The following is a 17,772-nucleotide window of genomic DNA, read 5'->3' as shown; positions in this document are numbered from 1 at the left end:
GGAATGAGAGTAGTTAAAACTGATTTATTTTTGTAGAATAAAGAAAGAAAGAAATCACTTTCGAGATGATGCTACTTCTAAAGAAAAGTGGTACAAGCCCGGGTGAACAAATACTACCAAACACTAGTAGTTTTACTACTACTTCCTACCTCTAGTCCTCACTAACCGCTTCGCCACCACCCAGGTGTGCTCACCGGGCCTGGTACTATCCACCTGGGTGGTGCTGAAGCAGAAGCTTGCTCTGCGCTCTCTGAAACCATTCTCCATCCAGCCCTAATCCCCAGGTCTCTGCTTGCTCCCAAAATCAGGATCTGTCAACTGACTTCTGCCTGGAAGTCTCTGTAATCATACTTCATATGAAGATGTGTCCGGCCAAGTGCTCTGCCAATAATCTTTGATGGAGGATTCCTCCTGGACATAGTCAACCAACTATGCCTTCCAGATATGCCTGCCAGTTGCCTTTGACAGGGTTAATAGCTCACCCATCCAGAACTATAAATATGTGTGTGTGATTCATTACCGTGTCATTCTTGAGACAAGGATATGCACAATTCAAACATACACCGCCAGAAGGTGTACCTCCTTGAGCATGGCTTATTTTCTTTCTCTCCATCTTTCCCCCTTTTCTCACGCACATTCCGAATCCAGTGCAGCTGGCAGTCCACAGGAGAAGGAACTGCGCCTTTCCTCGGCCATTTCCCCTCCGCTTCGGAGAGACTCCTATTTCCTGGCACTTAAATCACTGGCTAGCGGTTCCCTGTCCTTGCTCGCTCCCAGTCTCCCTTTCGCCTCTCAGCCTTCCCTTGCCTCACCGGGACCCCATCAATGGTGTGCACATCCCTTTTGCTGGCCGAGGAGGCAGGCACCCACAGTCTGAGGTGTCACTTCTGGATGTCACCCCTTCCTCCCAATCCCCTCCATCGACCCAAACCGCGCAGCCCTAGGAGGAGCCTAGACATCCTCCTCTCCCCTAGCTGCAGGGGATTGTGGTGCGTAAACAGGATTAACTCTCTCTCTTCCGCCCACGCTGATCTCCACCCGTAGCCTGCAGGCTGGAGCGAGGGGCATGGGGAGACTCGGGGCCTCGCCGCGGTCCCCGAGGTGCGCTTCCCCTCCCCGTGGGGCGGGAGGCCACAGCCTCGGGAGCAGCTCCAGAGCCCCTGCGGACTGCTGCTGCGACGGCGGCGTGGGCTCCTAACGGCAGCCTTCCCCCCGCCTCCTCCTCCTCCTCCCCCTACTCGCGCTTCCTCTCCGCCCACCGCCCTCCAGCCGCCGGGTCACCGCCCGCGCTCTCCTCCGCTCTCCGCCGCCCCCCGCCGCCCCGCGCCCAGCCATGGGGGACCTGCCCGGCCTGGTGCGCCTCTCCATCGCGCTGCGCATCCAGCCCAACGACGGCCCGGTCTTCTACAAGGTGGACGGGCAGCGCTTCGGCCAGAACCGCACCATCAAGCTGCTCACCGGCTCCTCCTACAAGGTGGAGGTGAAGATCAAGCCCAGCACGCTGCAGGTCGAGTGAGTGCGGGAGCGCGCCCAGGATGCCCGTTCCCCGGCCCCCCCCCCCCTTGGGGTACGCGCGGAGGACAGAGGCCCCGGGACGCCGGAGCCTCCCGGGCCCCTCGGGCTCGCGCCGCACCCAGGGGGACCCGGAGCTGGGGTTGGGGGGTTGGGGGGGGGGGGCCCGCAGAAGTCCCTGTTCCATTGGTCCCCTCTCTGCCTTCCCGTAGCCTTTCCTCTATTCTGGCTTCCCTCCACCCATCGCGGGGTGGGTTGTTGAAAACAGCGACAGGAAGCCAGGGGTTCGGGGTTGGCTTTGTTTGTTTGTTGGTTGGTTGGTTGGTTGACCTGTAAATGTCTCATTCCCTCCCCTCCCCCCCCCCCCGGTCCAGCCTCCGCGCGGACCCCCAGGCGGCCCGAGAGGTGCAGAGGGTGCAGCTCGCCGCGGGGTTCACCTTCCGCAATCCCGGTCCTCCTCTCCCTCCCGCGTCCCGGCGTCCCGCCCCGGCCCGCCCCCGAGCTGTAGGCGGAGGAGTGGAGCGTGAAGGCGGCGGCAGGGTGGCTCTGGTCGCTCCCCACTCCGCCATCTGTCCCCCCGCGGCTGTGGACGCCGGGCTGGAGGAGCAGCCGCAGGCAGCGCGCGGCCTCCTTCCTCTGCTTGGCCTAATGTGCCCCGGTTTCCCGAGCCGGGTGTCTGTCTGTTTCTCCTGTTTTCTGTTCTGCCTGGTGATGGCGCCTGGGATTAGCAACCACAAAAAAAAAAAAAAAAAAAAAAAAAAAATGTGGTTTTGTGGGGTTATTTTTTTCCGTTTACTCGTGGCAGGATTATCTCTTCCCTGCCACCCCAGCTGCGGCACCCAGTAGGCCCCTGGCTGGGAGGGTTCATAGATTATGGGGAAGCATCCAGGGGTGGGGTCCCTTACCTTTTAGCCTCCACCTAAACCTGATGGGAAGTCCAGTGGGGAAGGAAGAAATAGCCAGTATTTATATCATCTACCATATACTGAGTTGGGGGGGGGGGGGGCGGGTATATGTGCTTGAATCCACCAGAGACCTCTTCAGAGTAAGTGTCCATCTGCAGTCATTAATTCACTATCCTCGTGTTGGCTTTCAGGTGGCAGGTCCTAATTCAAGGACCTAAAACCTCGTTTTTTTCTGGTGCTCCTGGCCCATCTTTTTGTCAGCAGCTCTTCCCTCCCCCCCTTGGCTTCATGGATCCATTGTCCTCACATTTCCCAGTGTTATCACTGAATCTCCATGAGATCCAGACACATTTTCTTTCCCCTCTTTCCAAGGAACCCCTTCTCTCAAGTTATCTGTTCTCTACGCCATTTTCTTGAGGGTAGTTCTCTATTTTTCAAGCTAATCTACAAGTGAGTCTGTGTTCATGACAAAACGACTTTTTTCTAGTTAAAACTTAATTTTATCAAGGGGATTTCAACGTCCTAACCCAGGGGTTCTTGAACTTGAGTGTACGTCAGAATCGCCTAGAGGTCTTGTTAAAACACGGAAGGCTGAGTCCCACCCTACAGTGGGGCTTAAGAATTTGCTTTTTAATAGGTTGTCAAGGGATCTGATATTGGTAGCTCAGGACTATTTGAGGGCCATTACCCTAACAAAATAATGATGCCGGTGAGAATGTCTAGTGTTGTAGCTGCATGAGGAAGAGTACCCCAACTCATGGGATCCTTGATTGGTGGAACAGAAAAATCATGAGAGAACTAGTTTAGTGGTTCTCAACCTTACCTACCCATTAGAACCACCTAGTGAGTCTTAAAATAAATTTACCAGTACCCAAACCAGACCAATTGAATTCTTCTCTGGGGTTTGGGATGGGGCTGGGTATAGGTAGGTTTTTAATAGCCCCACAAAAGAGACACTAAAGAGGACGACTGCTGCTAAAGTCTAACTAGGCCTTGTACTAGTATCCTAGATGAGAATACTGTCCATCCAGGGAGATTATGTGGTTGGTCTAAGATTACGTGACTGGTGAGTTGGAGAACTCAAGCCTCTTGAATTTTCAGAACTTTCTACCATACCGTAATGTCGTTTTTAGCTACACCCTGTAGGTTTCCTGCCTAGGGTTGTGGTCAAGATAAGAAAGGGCACCTAAGCTAATTCCTACCACGTGTGCTCAACTCAAGTCCATTGCAGGAACATTTCCATTGGTGGTGTGGTTGTCCCACTGGAGCTGAAGTCGAAAGAGCCTGACGGGGAAAGGATTGTTTACATGGGCACCTATGATACAGAAGGAGTAGCCCCAACCAAGAGTGGAGAACGACAGCCCATCCAAATCACCATGCCGGTAAGGCCTGCCCGCGGCCGTAGGGTGTGGTGTTTGGGCAAATAGCAACTATAGAAAACAGTCACTATCTCCCCTTAAAAAAAAGGTATAAAATGAAATATTTAAACTCATGGCTTCATATTAGAATCTATTTGCCCTTAATATCCCAATATAATTAATTAAAGACTTCTCCAAAGGTCAATTTCATAATCATTTTTTATATGGAATAATTTTAAGGCCTTTTTTACCCTTTCTAATCTATTCCATTGATCTGTCTATTCTTAAGCCAGTCCTGCATTGTTTTGAATATATTGCTTTTATAATATGTGTTCATGTATTTTGTAACTGGCCACCTTACTAAATCTGCATACTAAACATTTCCAGTTAATGATCTTGTGTTTTTCAGCTAGAAAATCATAATCTACATTTAAGTGCATCATTTTCTGATTTTTTTTCCCTCCACCTTATTGCATTGGCTAATGTTTTTAAAATAAATTTGCATGCCAGTGTTGGTAAAGGATAGCCTGTCTCCAGAATTACATTGTTAGGTATAATGTTAGTTTCAAGTATCTTTTATGTTAAAGCATCCTTTTTCTAGTTTACTAAGATGTATTTTTAAAATTGGGAGGCATGTGAAATTTCATCTAATTTCTTTCCTGTCTATGTAGATAACTTATCTCCTTTGATATATTAATGTAATACTTGTATAATATACTTTCAAATGCTAAAATACATTTATTTTCTAAAATAAGTCCTACTTAAACATCATGTATGGTTTTTAATATATTGCTAAATTCAATATGCTCATATCTTATTTCTAGTTTTTAGATTTTTATTTTATTAAATTTTTTTTCTTGGTTTGTCAAAAAATATATGAGGATTTCCTATATTTTAAGCACTGGGATAATACTGGTAAACAAAATGGACATTCCTGGTTTTACAGAATTTCTAATCTAGAGGAGCAATAGTAAAGCAAATTATAGATGATTATCAATTATAGAGCAAATTATTATTATTATTATTATTATTATTATTATTATTAAAAGTGTAGTGAAAAAATAATGATGCCTGTGAAGCACATACTAGGGTCTTATCCTAGTTTAAGGTTTGAGGATGGCTTTCTTTTTTTAACATATATTTTTTAATTGATTTCAGAAAGGAAGGGAGAGGGAGAGAGAGATAGAAGCATCAGTAAGGAGAGAGAATCATTTATCAGCTGCCTCCTGAATGCCTCTCACTGGGAATCAAGCCCACAACCCAGGCATGTGCCTTGATGGAATCAAACCCAAGAACCTTCAGTCCTCAGGCTCTATCCACTGAGCCAAACCATCTAGGGTGAGGATGGCTTTCTTAAAGGAAGAACTAAAGAATAAATAAGAGTTTGAGGAAGAGGGAGCATGTGAGAAAAGAAGAGGGGCTTGGAATCCAGTAGAAATTAATAGATCACACTACACCAAAAGTCACAGATGCTTTTTATACTGAATTTACTTGGTGATGAAATAACATTGTATTTTTATCAATATCATAAGCTTGTTCTGTGCTCCCAAGTCAATGGATTTCTGAATGATCTTATTAATAACTTGGTGAATTTCACATATCTCCAGTGGAGGTGGGTGGCATAGGCAATGCAGTGAAGTTCTCTGGGTGTTCTAGACCAACTGGTGGTCAGACCACAGAAATTGTTTAAAACAAGTAATCAATAAATGATTACTCATTTATTACTGGGGACAACAAATGCATCTTCTCTCCTTTGAATCTGATGGGTTCTCTTTCACATTAGTTGTGAGATTAAACTGTACCAAGGCTTGCAACTTTTAAGGATACTACATCAAATATCCAGGTATATAAAAGAATGTAAATTGTAGAATACAATAGACTGGATGGTTTAAAGAACAAACATTTATTTCTCACAGATCTGGAGGTTGGAAGTCTAAGATCAAGGTGCTAACAGAGCCAAAACCAGTTTGGCTCAGTGGATAGAGCATCAGCCTGTGGACTGAAAGGTTCCGGGTTTGATTCCAGTCAAGGGCATATACCTTAGTTGCGGGCACATCCCCAGTAGGGGATGTACAAGAGGCAGCTGATCGATGATTCTCTCTCATCGATGTTTCTAACTCTCTATCCTTCTCTCTTTCTCTCTGTAAAAAATCAATAAAATATATTTTTTTTAAAAAAAAAAAAGGTGCTAACAGATATGGCATCTAGTGAGAGAACTCTTCCAGGTTCATAGAAGGCTACTTTAATGGTGTGTCATCACATGAAGGACAAGATAGATAGATAGATAGATAGATAGATAGATAGATAGATAGAAGATAGATAGATAGATATCTAGAGATCCTAGATATTCTATTCATGAGAGCTCTACCCCCAGGACCTCTGAAAAGCTCCACCTCCAAATACATTGAGAATTTAGGCTTGAATATTGGATAAATTCAAGCATTCAGTTCATAGCAGTGCTAAAGTATTCAACGGGTAACAATCTGTATATGTTCTCACTGAAGGAGAAATAAGAAACCACCGATGATCAACTTGTAGCTCTTTTACTTATATGAACAGCTTGGTACAATGATGATAGTTCCTAGATAGGAATTAGGAAACCAAGGTTCTTGGCCTGCTCCTATCATTAGCTGGCCGCCTAGTCTAAACCAAGAGAAAGTCACTTCACCTCTCTGAATCTTAGTTCTTACATTCCTAACATGGAGATGTTAAAATCCATCACAAGACCAATGTGGAATGACGTGTGTGAAAGTGTTGCATAAAATAAAGAGTACTACACAAATGCACAGAATTATACCTGTGTATAAACTGCATCACCCAGGGAGCCCGCCTGGGTAAGTTTTCCTTCGAAGGCACAGATGGGATGAGCGGGAGTAGAGAGCCTATGTACTTTCTTCTGTTCTTCCAGAAGAATGTCAGTTTTTAGAACCCCATCTGTTCTTAGCCAAAGGAGAAGAGATTCTGAGCTAGGTAGTGAGATGCCCAGAAAATAGAACTCCAGAAGAAAGAATAGGAAAGAAGAAGTTAAAACAGCTAAGGCATGGTAAGCCCTAGTTAAGTTTTACTACAACATGCTCCTCATGTGCCATTTATTTAGCTATGTGACTATTGCTCTCAGCAGACTTCTATTTTGCTCTCTTGGGTTACTGAGTCTTTCTTAGTTTTAAGATTATTCAAACATAAGTCTTTTCTTAGCTGTTGTTATAATCCGTTTGTTTTTTAAAAACCAACTTTTGTGTTTATTTATTTTTTTAAAAGGCCTCAGCATTGTTTCTTCCACTTACCTACCATGATTTCAGGCTTCTTCTCTCAAAAGATCAGCTAGTGTTTGTAAAATATCCTTATAATTTAACTTAATTCAATTGCACTTAAAATGTGTAAAGCCCTGTTCTGGTCAATAATAATAAGTAATACTAAACCATCTTCAAATGAGTTGGTGATTTATAAAACAAAAGTTCATTTTATTATTGTTGCTAATTAGCCTATCATACATAAACTTTTAATATTTTCATTAGCATATATATATATCCTTAATAGAATTTATAAAATCTCTAGAATTTGAGAAATACATGTTAATTTTTCAGGGATGATAAATCCATCTCACCATTTAAAATGATTATGAAAGTAACATATATTGCAAAAAATCTGAGCAGGAAAAATAGAAAAACCACTCAATTTTTTTTACTTAGAATTCTATTATTAACATGTTTTCATTTTCCTAAATTATCTTATTTTATGGATTTGAGCTCATACTGTGTATAAACTGCTTTTATCCATCTTTTTTCTGTTGGCATTGTTCTAATCACTTTCTGACATCATTTATAATACTATTTCATGGTTATACAGAGGGGGTAAAAGTAGGTTTACAGTTGTTTGCATGGAAAATAACACAAAAATAAACTGTTTCGCATGCTCACAACTGTAAACCTACTTTTGCCCCACCCTGTATAAATCCATCATATGGATATTCCACCATTTTCATAATATTTTCCTATTAGTAGATGCTTAGCTTCTGGTATTTAGAAATGTTTGCTAAATTGATAGGTCAATAATATATTTGTAAAACTATATTGCTTAAATTAATAAGTATATTTGAATATCTTCATATATTAGACCTCTTTTCTTTTTTAATGACCTGTGTTTCAGTTTTATCCAAATGTTCATATTTTTAATACCTTAAACATTATGATAGTCTTATGAAAAATTATAGGTGGAATTGCTGAACCTTTAGCTTGGTACAAATTACCTTTCCAAAGGCTATATAACTCAGTTCCCATTGGCAGTATTTAAAATAGCTGTTTCCTTGCACACTAAAAAGCGATATTTCTAATCAACTTTGAGTTATAGTGTACATATAATAAATATGACCATCTTAAGCACACTGATTAATAAGCTTTGACAAACATATACATGTCCTTCTATAACCACCACTACAATCAAACATTTTCATCACCCCAAAAAGTTCCCTCTTGCACATTTTCATCAATCATCATCCCTTCCTTCCACCCCAGGCCCTAGATAACCACAGATGTTGCTTCTCAGCTTACATCATATCCTATCACTATATATATATATATATATATATATATATATATAAATATATATATATATATAGTGATCATACAGTATGTATTCTTTAGGGTCTGGATTCTTTTGATTAGCAAAGATCTTTTGAGGTCCAGATCTAGTCTTGTCTGAATCAGTATGTTCCCTTTGTTGGTGAGTAAATGTCATTTGATAGATGTGCCAAATATTGTCTGTCATCAGCTGAATGATCCCAGGCTGGGTCCATTATGGATAAAGCATAGGTCTTTAAGCCATTGCTCTCTAGACAGAGATAGTTTATTTTTCTTACCTGGGAGTAGATTTATGGATCCTAGGTATATCCTCCATTCTTTCAAGTCAAGCAAACTTCCCAAAGGAAAGCCAGATCTTGTTTGGCGAGTCAAACGAGCAGGGTGAGGCCATAGTGCAGGATATAATTTTGAGAGCATCTTGGAAATCTATCCGGAAGCACCTGATCGCCCTCCTCCTGTCGCAGCCACAAACATAAGGCTCCTCACTCTCACTGCCCTCCCCCTTTCTGTCTTCTGGCTCCTGACATGTCTAAGAATCCTGCCAAGTCAGTCCCTGTCCCCTCCCATGACAAGGGAGGGTCAGAGGATAAAATAACGACGGGCATGGCTCTGTTTAATGCCAGATCCCCTAAATAGCTCCAGGAGGTGGTAGCTGGGTCAGGCTACCCCACAGGCCACTTGAGCACCTGCCCAGTGGCCTCTGGGGTGTTCTGTGTCCTCTTCTCAGCGACATGAGTATCATGGGCTTATGGTTCAGGGGAATTCTGTGCAGTGACTTGCAGGGCCTACCTTCTCAAAGTAGAATGCAAACTTCTTTTTTTTAATTTAATTTTTTTATTGTTTAAAGCATTACATATAGAATGCAAACTTCTTGAGAGTAAAAATAACACCTTATACAAATTTTTATATGTGCAAAGCACCTAGTAGGTATTCAGATATGATTTTGATAAGGTATACTCAAAGCCTGAGGCATGGTCATGGATCTTGACTTATAATGATTAGGTAGTAATATTTGCAAGTTAAAGTAGGGTCTTTAACAATCAAATGCTTGCAATAACATCGTTTTTCTTGTAATTAAAATTGATGATGGAAGGGCAGTTGTATCTTACGTTGTGCTTGCGTTATTTTGGACAGCTCTCTTTTGAAATAGAAATCAAAATGCAACCATTAGACATTATGTCCCTCTTCTCTTCCCAGTCCCCCTTTCTGGGGCAAATTCTAAAACTCTCAGAGTCTAAGAGCGGTTCCCAGAAATTATATTTGGAAAATAGATACATATTGTGGAGGTATTTTTATTCAAGACAATATAATAACTCATGCCACCCACACTATGGGATAAGATTTCATAGGGGGAGGTGGGGAATGGACAGTTTTTCAGGACAGTATCTCCCGTAAGAAAGGAAGATAGTTTGATAAAGCTTTGCTGACCCAAAGAGCCTTGGTTGATTGTCCTGGATGATGGAAGACCTTACCACCGTTAGCTCTTGCCTAGTGCTCAGGGGAGAATGGGCTTTTTACGGGGCGTGTTTCTCTCCCCTCAGTTCACGGACATTGGGACCTTCGAGACGGTGTGGCAAGTCAAGTTCTACAATTACCACAAGCGCGATCATTGCCAGTGGGGCAGCCCCTTCTCGGTCATCGAGTATGAGTGCAAGCCCAACGAGACACGCAGCCTCATGTGGGTGAACAAGGAGTCCTTCCTCTGAGGACGGCTCCTTCTGATGCTTTTGGACCATCGCTTCCGAAACCCATTCCCAGATCACCCAGCACAAGCCTTCACCGAGGCACACCACACCAGCGCTGTTTCCCGCCGGTGCCAGTGACCTACTAGCCCCGATTATTTGGAAAGCGTAATTCCCCGCTGATGCAATGTCCCTGACAAAGGAAGGTGACGTACTATCCCGACAAGATCCCTCTCTGTATCCTTGTGCCGGTTCCCTGCATCCAATTGTTCTCGGCGGTGCCGTTGGCCGCTTGCGAGGACCTCCGTGGAGTTGGCAGGCGAGTCCCATGCTTCACAGTTGACTGTGGTGTTTTATTTCTAAGTGGCGTGATCCCCTCCTTTTTTTGTTAGCGTTTACATACAAAATAGCAATGTGTGTGGGTCCTTTCCCAAGTGTGATATGCTGACGTGTAACTTGCAATGTTGTGCAATTCTCAAAGCAGGCTTTGTGAGCATGCAATGCCAACAGCAGCAGGGAATGGGGCTCAAGTGGGCTTCCTGTAAACAGCTCAGCTTTTTCAGGGAAGGAAGATGACGAAATAAAAGGAGAAATGCTGAACGAGTATTCATAATGCATTTAAGCAGTTTGGAGTATCTTCATTGTGCTGTGACCTGGCGGCGGTGGGGAAAGGCATGGTGTGGACACAGGAGTTACACGGTTACCTCCCTGGCAAGCTGCCCTCGTGTTCACACGTGCATAGTGGTGACCTCCCCATGCTCCCCTTCACTTGAACTTTGTAAAACTGTGTATGGAACTGTGATCAACTTTTGATATTTCTTAATAAAGGTGTTGAAAATCATACTCCGACTTACCTTCTTTTTTTTTTCTTTTTCTTTTTTAAAAAATATATTTTATTGATTTTTCTTACAGAGAGCAAGGGAGAGAGATAGAGAGCTAGAAATGTCGATGAGAGAGAAACATCGACCAGCTGCCTTTTGCACACCCCCTACCGGGGATGTGCCCGCAACCAATGTACATGCCCTTGACCGGAATCAAACCTGGGACCTTTCAGTCCTCAGACCGATGCTCTACCGCTGAGCCAAACCGGTTTCGGCCAACTTACCTTCTTAATGTGGGCCATACCCATTCATCAGGTGAGCCTCAGCTCCAGGCCAGCGCCACCCCGGATCTCCACCTGCACCGCAGGAGGAGGGAGAAAGGTAGACCTGGACTGGAAGGAGCATACTCACTCCAAGATCAACTCTGACCATATAACCGGCATGCTCCAGCCAGCTCTAACTGAGCTAATGTGGGCTTGGGCACTTGATGGGCAATCAATAAGTGCTTGTCCCTGTCCGTTCTCCATTCTGTCTTCCGTGGTGAGCTCTCCATCATCAGCAGGCTCCGTAGCTGAGCAGCTTGAGGATGTGGGGCTGTAATAGCATGTGCCCACCAGGGTGGACACCTCCATGCCTGCTCCCAGGGCACCACACGTTACCTGGCACAAAGCCCACCCTGCATGAAGGCTGAGGATGAATCCCTCAGAAGGAAAAAAAATAAAACATTCTTTTGAAAAGTCACAGACTGCCGAAACCGGTTTGGCTCAGTGGATAGAGCGTCGGCCTGCAGATTGAAAGGTCCCAGGTTTGATTCCGGTCCGGGGCATGTACCTTGGTTGCGGGCACATCCCCAGTGGGGAGCGTGCAAGAGGCAGCTGGTCGATGTTTCTCCCTCATCGATGTTTCTAACTCTCTATCCCTCTCTCTTTCTCTCTGTAAAAAAATCAATAAAATATTTTTTTTTTTAAAAAGAAAGAAAAGTCACAGACTGCCCTGGCTGGTGTTGCTCACTAGTTAGAGCATCAGCCTGCACACCCTAAGGGTCTGGAGTTCAATTCCCGGTCAAGGGCATGTATCCAGTTTGCAGGTTTGATCTCCATCCCATCAGGTTGCCTGTGGGAAGCAACCAAGCAATGTGTTGTTTCTTACATAAATGTTTCCCTATCTCTCCCTCCCTTCCACTCTCTAAAAATCCATGGAAAAAATATCCTCGGGTGAAGATTAAAAAAGAAACGTATCATACTACCTTGCAGCAGTATTCACCTGGGAAGCACAAATCCTATTGTGTTAGAAAAAGTTAGTTTGTGCTACCTGTAAACCCTTTGTGTGAGAATATGTAAGGTTAATAGGAGTATTGCAGAGTCGGTTTATTGTAGAACTGAATTTGGAGGGATGGCACCAAAACCCTTCCCACCTTTGTCACCTGCCTGCAATGAGGCCATCCTGCCAGCAGGGCACAGCACTGCCTTGGATTTGGGCTAGTCAGGAATGGGTTTAGGAGAGCAGTATCTGCTTGTTTTTCAAAAATAATAGTGTCTATTACAACTGCTGATAAATATAAGCATTAGCCCATTCCTAATTACTGTGATTTTTTTTAATTGATTTTAGAACGGAAGAGAGAGGGACAGAGAGATAGAAACAGTGATGAATGAGAAACATTGGTCAGCTGCCTCCTGCACACCCATAACTGGGGATTGAATCCACAGTCCAGGCATGTGCCCTGACCAGGAATAGAACCGGTGACCTCTTGGTGCATGGGTCGACGCTCAACTATTGAACAACACTGCCCGGCCTAATTACTGTGATTGTAAAAGCCAACGCTCGATTATTTACACAGACACTGAGATATGTAAAATGACGTATTTACTACAGACAGTGGCTTAAGTTTTCTTCCAGAATATCCAGTAGAAGTGCAGTGATTAGAAGGTATGGAAATATGAAAACCACATATTTTAATTCAATGAAGTATGTGACTAGTGAATATTTTCATTTGTGAAACAGGTTTCAAGCTAGTGATCCATCAGAGCTTTAGTATTTGTTTCGAGGAATGGTTTTTGCAATAGTTCCATGGCCTTAAAAAAAACAAACAAAAAAAAAACTACAGGTGCCCTAGCCAGTTTGTCTCAGTGGATAGAGCATTGGCCTTCGGACTGACGGGTTCCAGGGTTCAGATCCCCACAAGGGCATATCTCAGTTGCAGGCTCCTCCCTGGCCCAGGCCCTGATCGGTCTCATGCAGGAGCAACCAATCCATGTGTTTCTCTCACACCGATGTTTCTCTCTTCCACTCTCCCCAAAAAGCAATGAAAAAATATCCTCTGGTGAGGATTAACAAAACAAACAACAGCAACAAAAAAATAAAACTAGAGGTTTTGATTTTTTTAATTTATTGATTGATTTTAGAGAGAGAGGAAGGAAGAAAGAGAGAAACATCAATTTGCTGTTCCACCTATTTATGCATTCACTGGTCAATTCCTGTATGTGCAACCTCAGCACACAGGGATTTGGGGGTTTGGGATGATTTGAGGCAGAGCAGGAGGAGATGTGGCCCATTGTAACTGCACACACTGTCCCCCAGAGGAGCCGGAAGGTGAGCCCTGGACGGGAAGCTGGAACAACTGAGTCCCACAAACACTCCGGCTGAGCCTAAGGGCTCATTTCACCTTTCTGTGTCTTTTTGCTTATCTCCAACACAAGGAGCTGGGCTATGAAAATTCTAAAGCCCTCTAAGATTCAGAGTTTTTACCTCTATTTCATACTCTTTAAAAAAAAAAAAAAAGTGTGTGTGTGTGTGTGTGTGCACGTTTGTGTGTGTTCCCCAGAGGCCAAGAGATAAGGCTGAATCAGGTAGATGGGGAGGAGAGGGAGATGAAGTAAACAGGAAGTCTTAACAGCTAATCTGCCACATTAAGTGATCTCTCCTGGCATATACTGTTCCACTTATGATTGGATGCCAGCCCAGTGTCTCTGGCCACTTCTTGCATAGCTCTCCTCCTGCTCTCAAACTTGAGTGCTCAGCTATATCAAGCTGCTGAGTTGTAACTTTGCCCCTCGGCCATCTGGAAGGGCTATTTTTACACAAGTTGTAGCCACGTCTCTCTACTTCGAAGCATCAGATGGCTACCCAGAAGCTTGAGGAACAAGGCCATCCTTCTAATTATGTTGATGACTAAACCCCTTTGAACAGGTGGGAGCGTAGAAATGCCTTGAATTTGTGTTTTGTCACCCCTGGCTCACTGAGAAGTCACTTACCCAGCCATCTAAACTATCTGGACCGCAGCCGAGAGCAGAAAGCATGCCTAGAAATAACCCTCCCTGCCACGATGTCACCTGTGCATTCACCAAGGGCTGGGGTCTTCTCGCAACACCCCATGACTCCCGTTTCCAAGGTAGTTCTAACAAGTAGGGTGACCTGGTTTCAGGCTTTTAGGAAACTGGAAGCAGAATAACTAGAGGCAAGATACCTAGAGTAGGTATCCTGAAAAGAAAAAAGAAAAAAAATTTTTTTTTTTCCACAGAGAGAAAACAAAGAAAGAAGAAAAAAAAAGCAGATAAAGTTAAGTAAAAAATATACTAGATAGGCATGATGGACACACAATTGTGTAGTAGTTTCTGCGACTATCAAATACAAATTGATATACGTAATCGTGGCCCTAATTCACCTAGGAAGGTGATCCACTGTCTTCAGAGATGGATTGCCACGACTCATTGTTTTAAGAGTTCAGACACTGAAGTCCAGATCCCTCGATTCAAATCCTGGCTCAGCTACTTACCGTGTGACCTTAGTCAAGTCATTTCATTTCCTCTGTGCTTCAATTTTATCATTTGGAAAATTAAGATAATAATAGTACTTACTTTGTACAATGGTTGTGAGGGTCAAATAAACGAATGTACGTGAAGCCTTTAGAATAGTGTCTGTACATCATATGATTCAGTACATCTTTAAAAGGCAGGGCAAAATACATTTTCAAACAACAGAATTAAAAATACCAAGAGAAAAACTGAAGGCATTTCAAGGAATAAAACTTACTTTCGCAGGATATTCCGTGCCTAGGTTGAAAAGAGGGGCCAACGTTGGTGCTCTCTTGTGTGTACTCGTTTCTTCACCGAGCAGCCTGGCTTTGGGGCCGGCCGGTGACCTGATGGCCAGCTGGGCTGCCCTTTCCGCAGAGGCAGATGCGGGGAGCAGTCTGAGAGCGGTCAGGTCAGCAGCACCTCGAGCTCCCTGACGCTGTGGACCTTCCAAAAGCTGCTGGGCAGCACGTGCTATGCCCATAACCAACGCTGGGCATCAAGATCTGGCCCCTGCCTCCTCTGCACACTCTGTTGTCAATGTCCCTGAGTTCCCGCCAGTCCTGCTGAATTTTGACCTACCGGCCTGTCTGGTGTTCGATGACCTTCTTGGTCCTCTTTTTTTATAATCTTAGGTTTTGAGTGGGGCCTGAGGGCAGCCATGGTGCCAAGTAGGAGACTCCTGCCATCTCCACAGGCAGTACCGAGGAAGAGTCGTGCCCTTTTGTTATTCTAAAAAAAAAAAAGCATGTAGAGCTGAAACCGGTTTGGCTCAGTGGATAGAGCCTGTGGACTAAAGGGTCCCAGGTTCGATTCTAGTCAAAGGCATGTTGCGAGCACATTCCTGGTGGGGGGGTGTGCAGGAGGCAGCTGGTCAATGTTTCTCTCTCATCGGTGTTTCTAGCTCTCTATCCCTCTGTAAAAAAAAAAAAAATCAATAAAACATATATATATTTTAAAAAGCATGTAGAGATTACATATATATGTTTTAATCCTCACCTGAGGATATTTTTCCATTGATTTTTTTTTTTTAAGAGAGGCTGGAAGGGAGAGGGAGAGACAAAGAGAAACACCGATGTGAGAGAGACACATCAATTGGTTACCTCCCTCATGCCCCGACCAGGGCCAGGAGCCTGCAACCAAGGTACATGGCCTTGTCCAGAATCGAACCTGGGACCCTTCAGTTCACAGGCTGACACTCTATACACTCAGCCAAATTGGCGAGGGCTAGCGATAATATTTTCAGTTATTTAAAAATAAATAGTTTGAAGTAATATGTTTTATAAGATATGGAAGGAAAAGACTGTCTCCACCAATGGGCTTCATTAAGTCTCTTTTATAAAGAGCCAGGTTTGTCCTGAGGTTTCAATAATATGCAAACCTCAGAACAGAATCAGAGAACTTAAAATCTGGAAAAGGTCACGAATGATGTCAAAAATTCTATTTGCTATTTCTTTGCATCCTCCTGACAACTCTGTGAGGTAAGTAGCACATGTCAGATCTTCGTTTTACAGAGGGAGGAATGTCTCAGAATTTAAATATAAGGCCCAAGTTTAAACTACTGCTTTTATAAGAAACCACCTTATTTGATCTGCAGTTGTCTCACTTATGAAATGATGACATTATCCACTTCACAAAGCGTGTTAGAATTAACTAATACACCTCACCCATCACCTTCCTCCTGACACATGTCATTGCAAATGACTTCATTCTGTGCCCCTATTCCTGCAGCGTTTTGGTTTGTTTTTTTTTTTTTAATATATTTTTATTGATTTCAGAGAGGAAGGAAGAGGGAGAGATAGAAACATCCATGATGAGAGAGAATTATGGATCGGCTGCCTCCTGCAAGTCCCCCACTGGGGATCAAGCCCACAACCTGGGCATGTGCCCTTGACCGGAATCGAACCTGGAACCACTCAGTTCACAGGCTGATGCTCTATCCACTGAGCCAAACCCGCTAGGGCCGTTTGTTTGTTTTAACCTGGTGAGTTTGCCTTCATTTGCTTGCAGCCTAGTAGATTAGTTGCTCTTCCCAAGGAAATGTGCTATGGATATATTAAAAACATATATGCAACTTAAACATTGCCAATGACTAGAAGTATTCGATTTTTAGAAACTTGGTGTTCGGTGTGGAGACCCTATCCAGCACATGGCTTGTAGATGACCGTTTCTTTCTGACATAACTGCTGCTACAGCACTAGATAAGATGAATTAAATTTTTTCCTTAGTGTGTATAGGCTTCCATTCCCCATTTGCTAACCAGTGAAAATTGCAACGACATATTTAGTTCTGCTGCCCTCGTGCTTTCAGAGTAATCCCGACAGGCACTCTAGACTCTGGCCACGGCGGGTGTGTGATTCTCCTTCAGACACAGCAGCGAGCCAGGGCAGTTTCCTCGCCACTGCACAGCCTGTTCCCTTGGCTTGGAATGCCCGGCTCCTTTTTCTACCTGGCACATGCCTTCAAGGGCCAGCTGAAATGTCACCCCAGTCAGGAAAGCCTCCTCTAAAATGTCAAGTCAAGAATCATTGTGAAATCTTGTTGACTCAAACATGTCGTTGTATTTCCCCCTTTCTGAAAAGCATCATCCGCCTCCATCTAACTTCTGCTTTTTCTGAAGTTCTCTGGACAGCGTCCACCAATTCTTACCGAGGGTGAAAATGAGCTGACTCAATAAAAAGGTGATGAGATTCTAGAAAGAGCTGGCTGGCGGGCTGCGGGCTGGCGGGCTGGCTGGCTGGCTGACTGGAAAACCAACCATCGAGAAGTGTGGAATGTATTGGCCTTTGGCGGCTGAGTTCTGTTCCCTTTAAAGGAGACCGAGAGAAGGCAAGTGGAGGAGAGAGAAAAAGCTTTTGCATTCCCCGGCTGACCTCGCTTTAGGTGGCTCTGCCTTTTCGTGCTTGTGTTACTGTGTTTCCCCGAAAATGAGACATCTTCCGAAAATAAGACCTACAGGTTTTCTTCTGAGTGAAATATAAGGTCCCCCCTAGTCTAAACATGAGAGATTTGGTCCACTGACTCTGAAAGAAATGGAGTCACAAGAAATTCACCAGGAAATTCAGGAATTGGATTGTTATGATGATGTCGTGCTTTAAGAGTGATCCCGATAGGCACTCTACACGC

General features: G+C 44.0%; 1 protein-coding gene across 2 annotated transcripts; it reads left to right on the top strand.

Moving 5' to 3' along the window:
- Positions 1-868: 868 nt before the first annotated feature.
- Positions 869-10,877, top strand: CNRIP1 (cannabinoid receptor interacting protein 1). Of its 2 annotated transcripts, XM_036435565.2 has the most exons (3): positions 914-1,512; positions 3,649-3,799; positions 9,894-10,877. In XM_036435565.2, the coding sequence occupies exons 1-3, from the start codon at positions 1,334-1,336 to the stop codon at positions 10,056-10,058; spliced, it is 495 nt and encodes a 164-aa protein (XP_036291458.1). In that variant the 5' UTR covers positions 914-1,333; the 3' UTR covers positions 10,059-10,877. The 2 variants fall into 2 exon arrangements, with proteins under 2 accessions (XP_045436794.1, XP_036291458.1); XM_045580838.1 differs by lacking the exons at positions 3,649-3,799; positions 9,894-10,877 and adding an exon at positions 1,887-3,543 and having other exon boundaries at positions 869-1,512.
- The last annotated feature ends 6,895 nt before the right edge of the window (positions 10,878-17,772 follow it).

The sequence above is a fragment of the Pipistrellus kuhlii genome, unplaced genomic scaffold (assembly GCF_014108245.1).
Source record: "Pipistrellus kuhlii isolate mPipKuh1 unplaced genomic scaffold, mPipKuh1.p scaffold_m20_p_13, whole genome shotgun sequence".
NCBI classification, from domain to species: domain Eukaryota; kingdom Metazoa; phylum Chordata; class Mammalia; order Chiroptera; family Vespertilionidae; genus Pipistrellus; species Pipistrellus kuhlii.
Note: the sequence above shows the minus strand (reverse complement) of the source record. Positions and strands in the feature narration are given on the sequence as shown.

Excerpts from the sequence above, each read along its gene's own strand:
- CNRIP1 (XM_045580838.1), top strand. The coding sequence starts at position 1,334 with ATGGGGGACCTGCCCGGCCTGGTGCGCCTCTCCATCGCGCTGCGCATC. Across the intron at positions 1,513-1,886 it reads CCCAGCACGCTGCAGGTCGA|CCTCCGCGCGGACCCCCAGG; the intron begins GTGAGTGCGGGA and ends CCCCCGGTCCAG.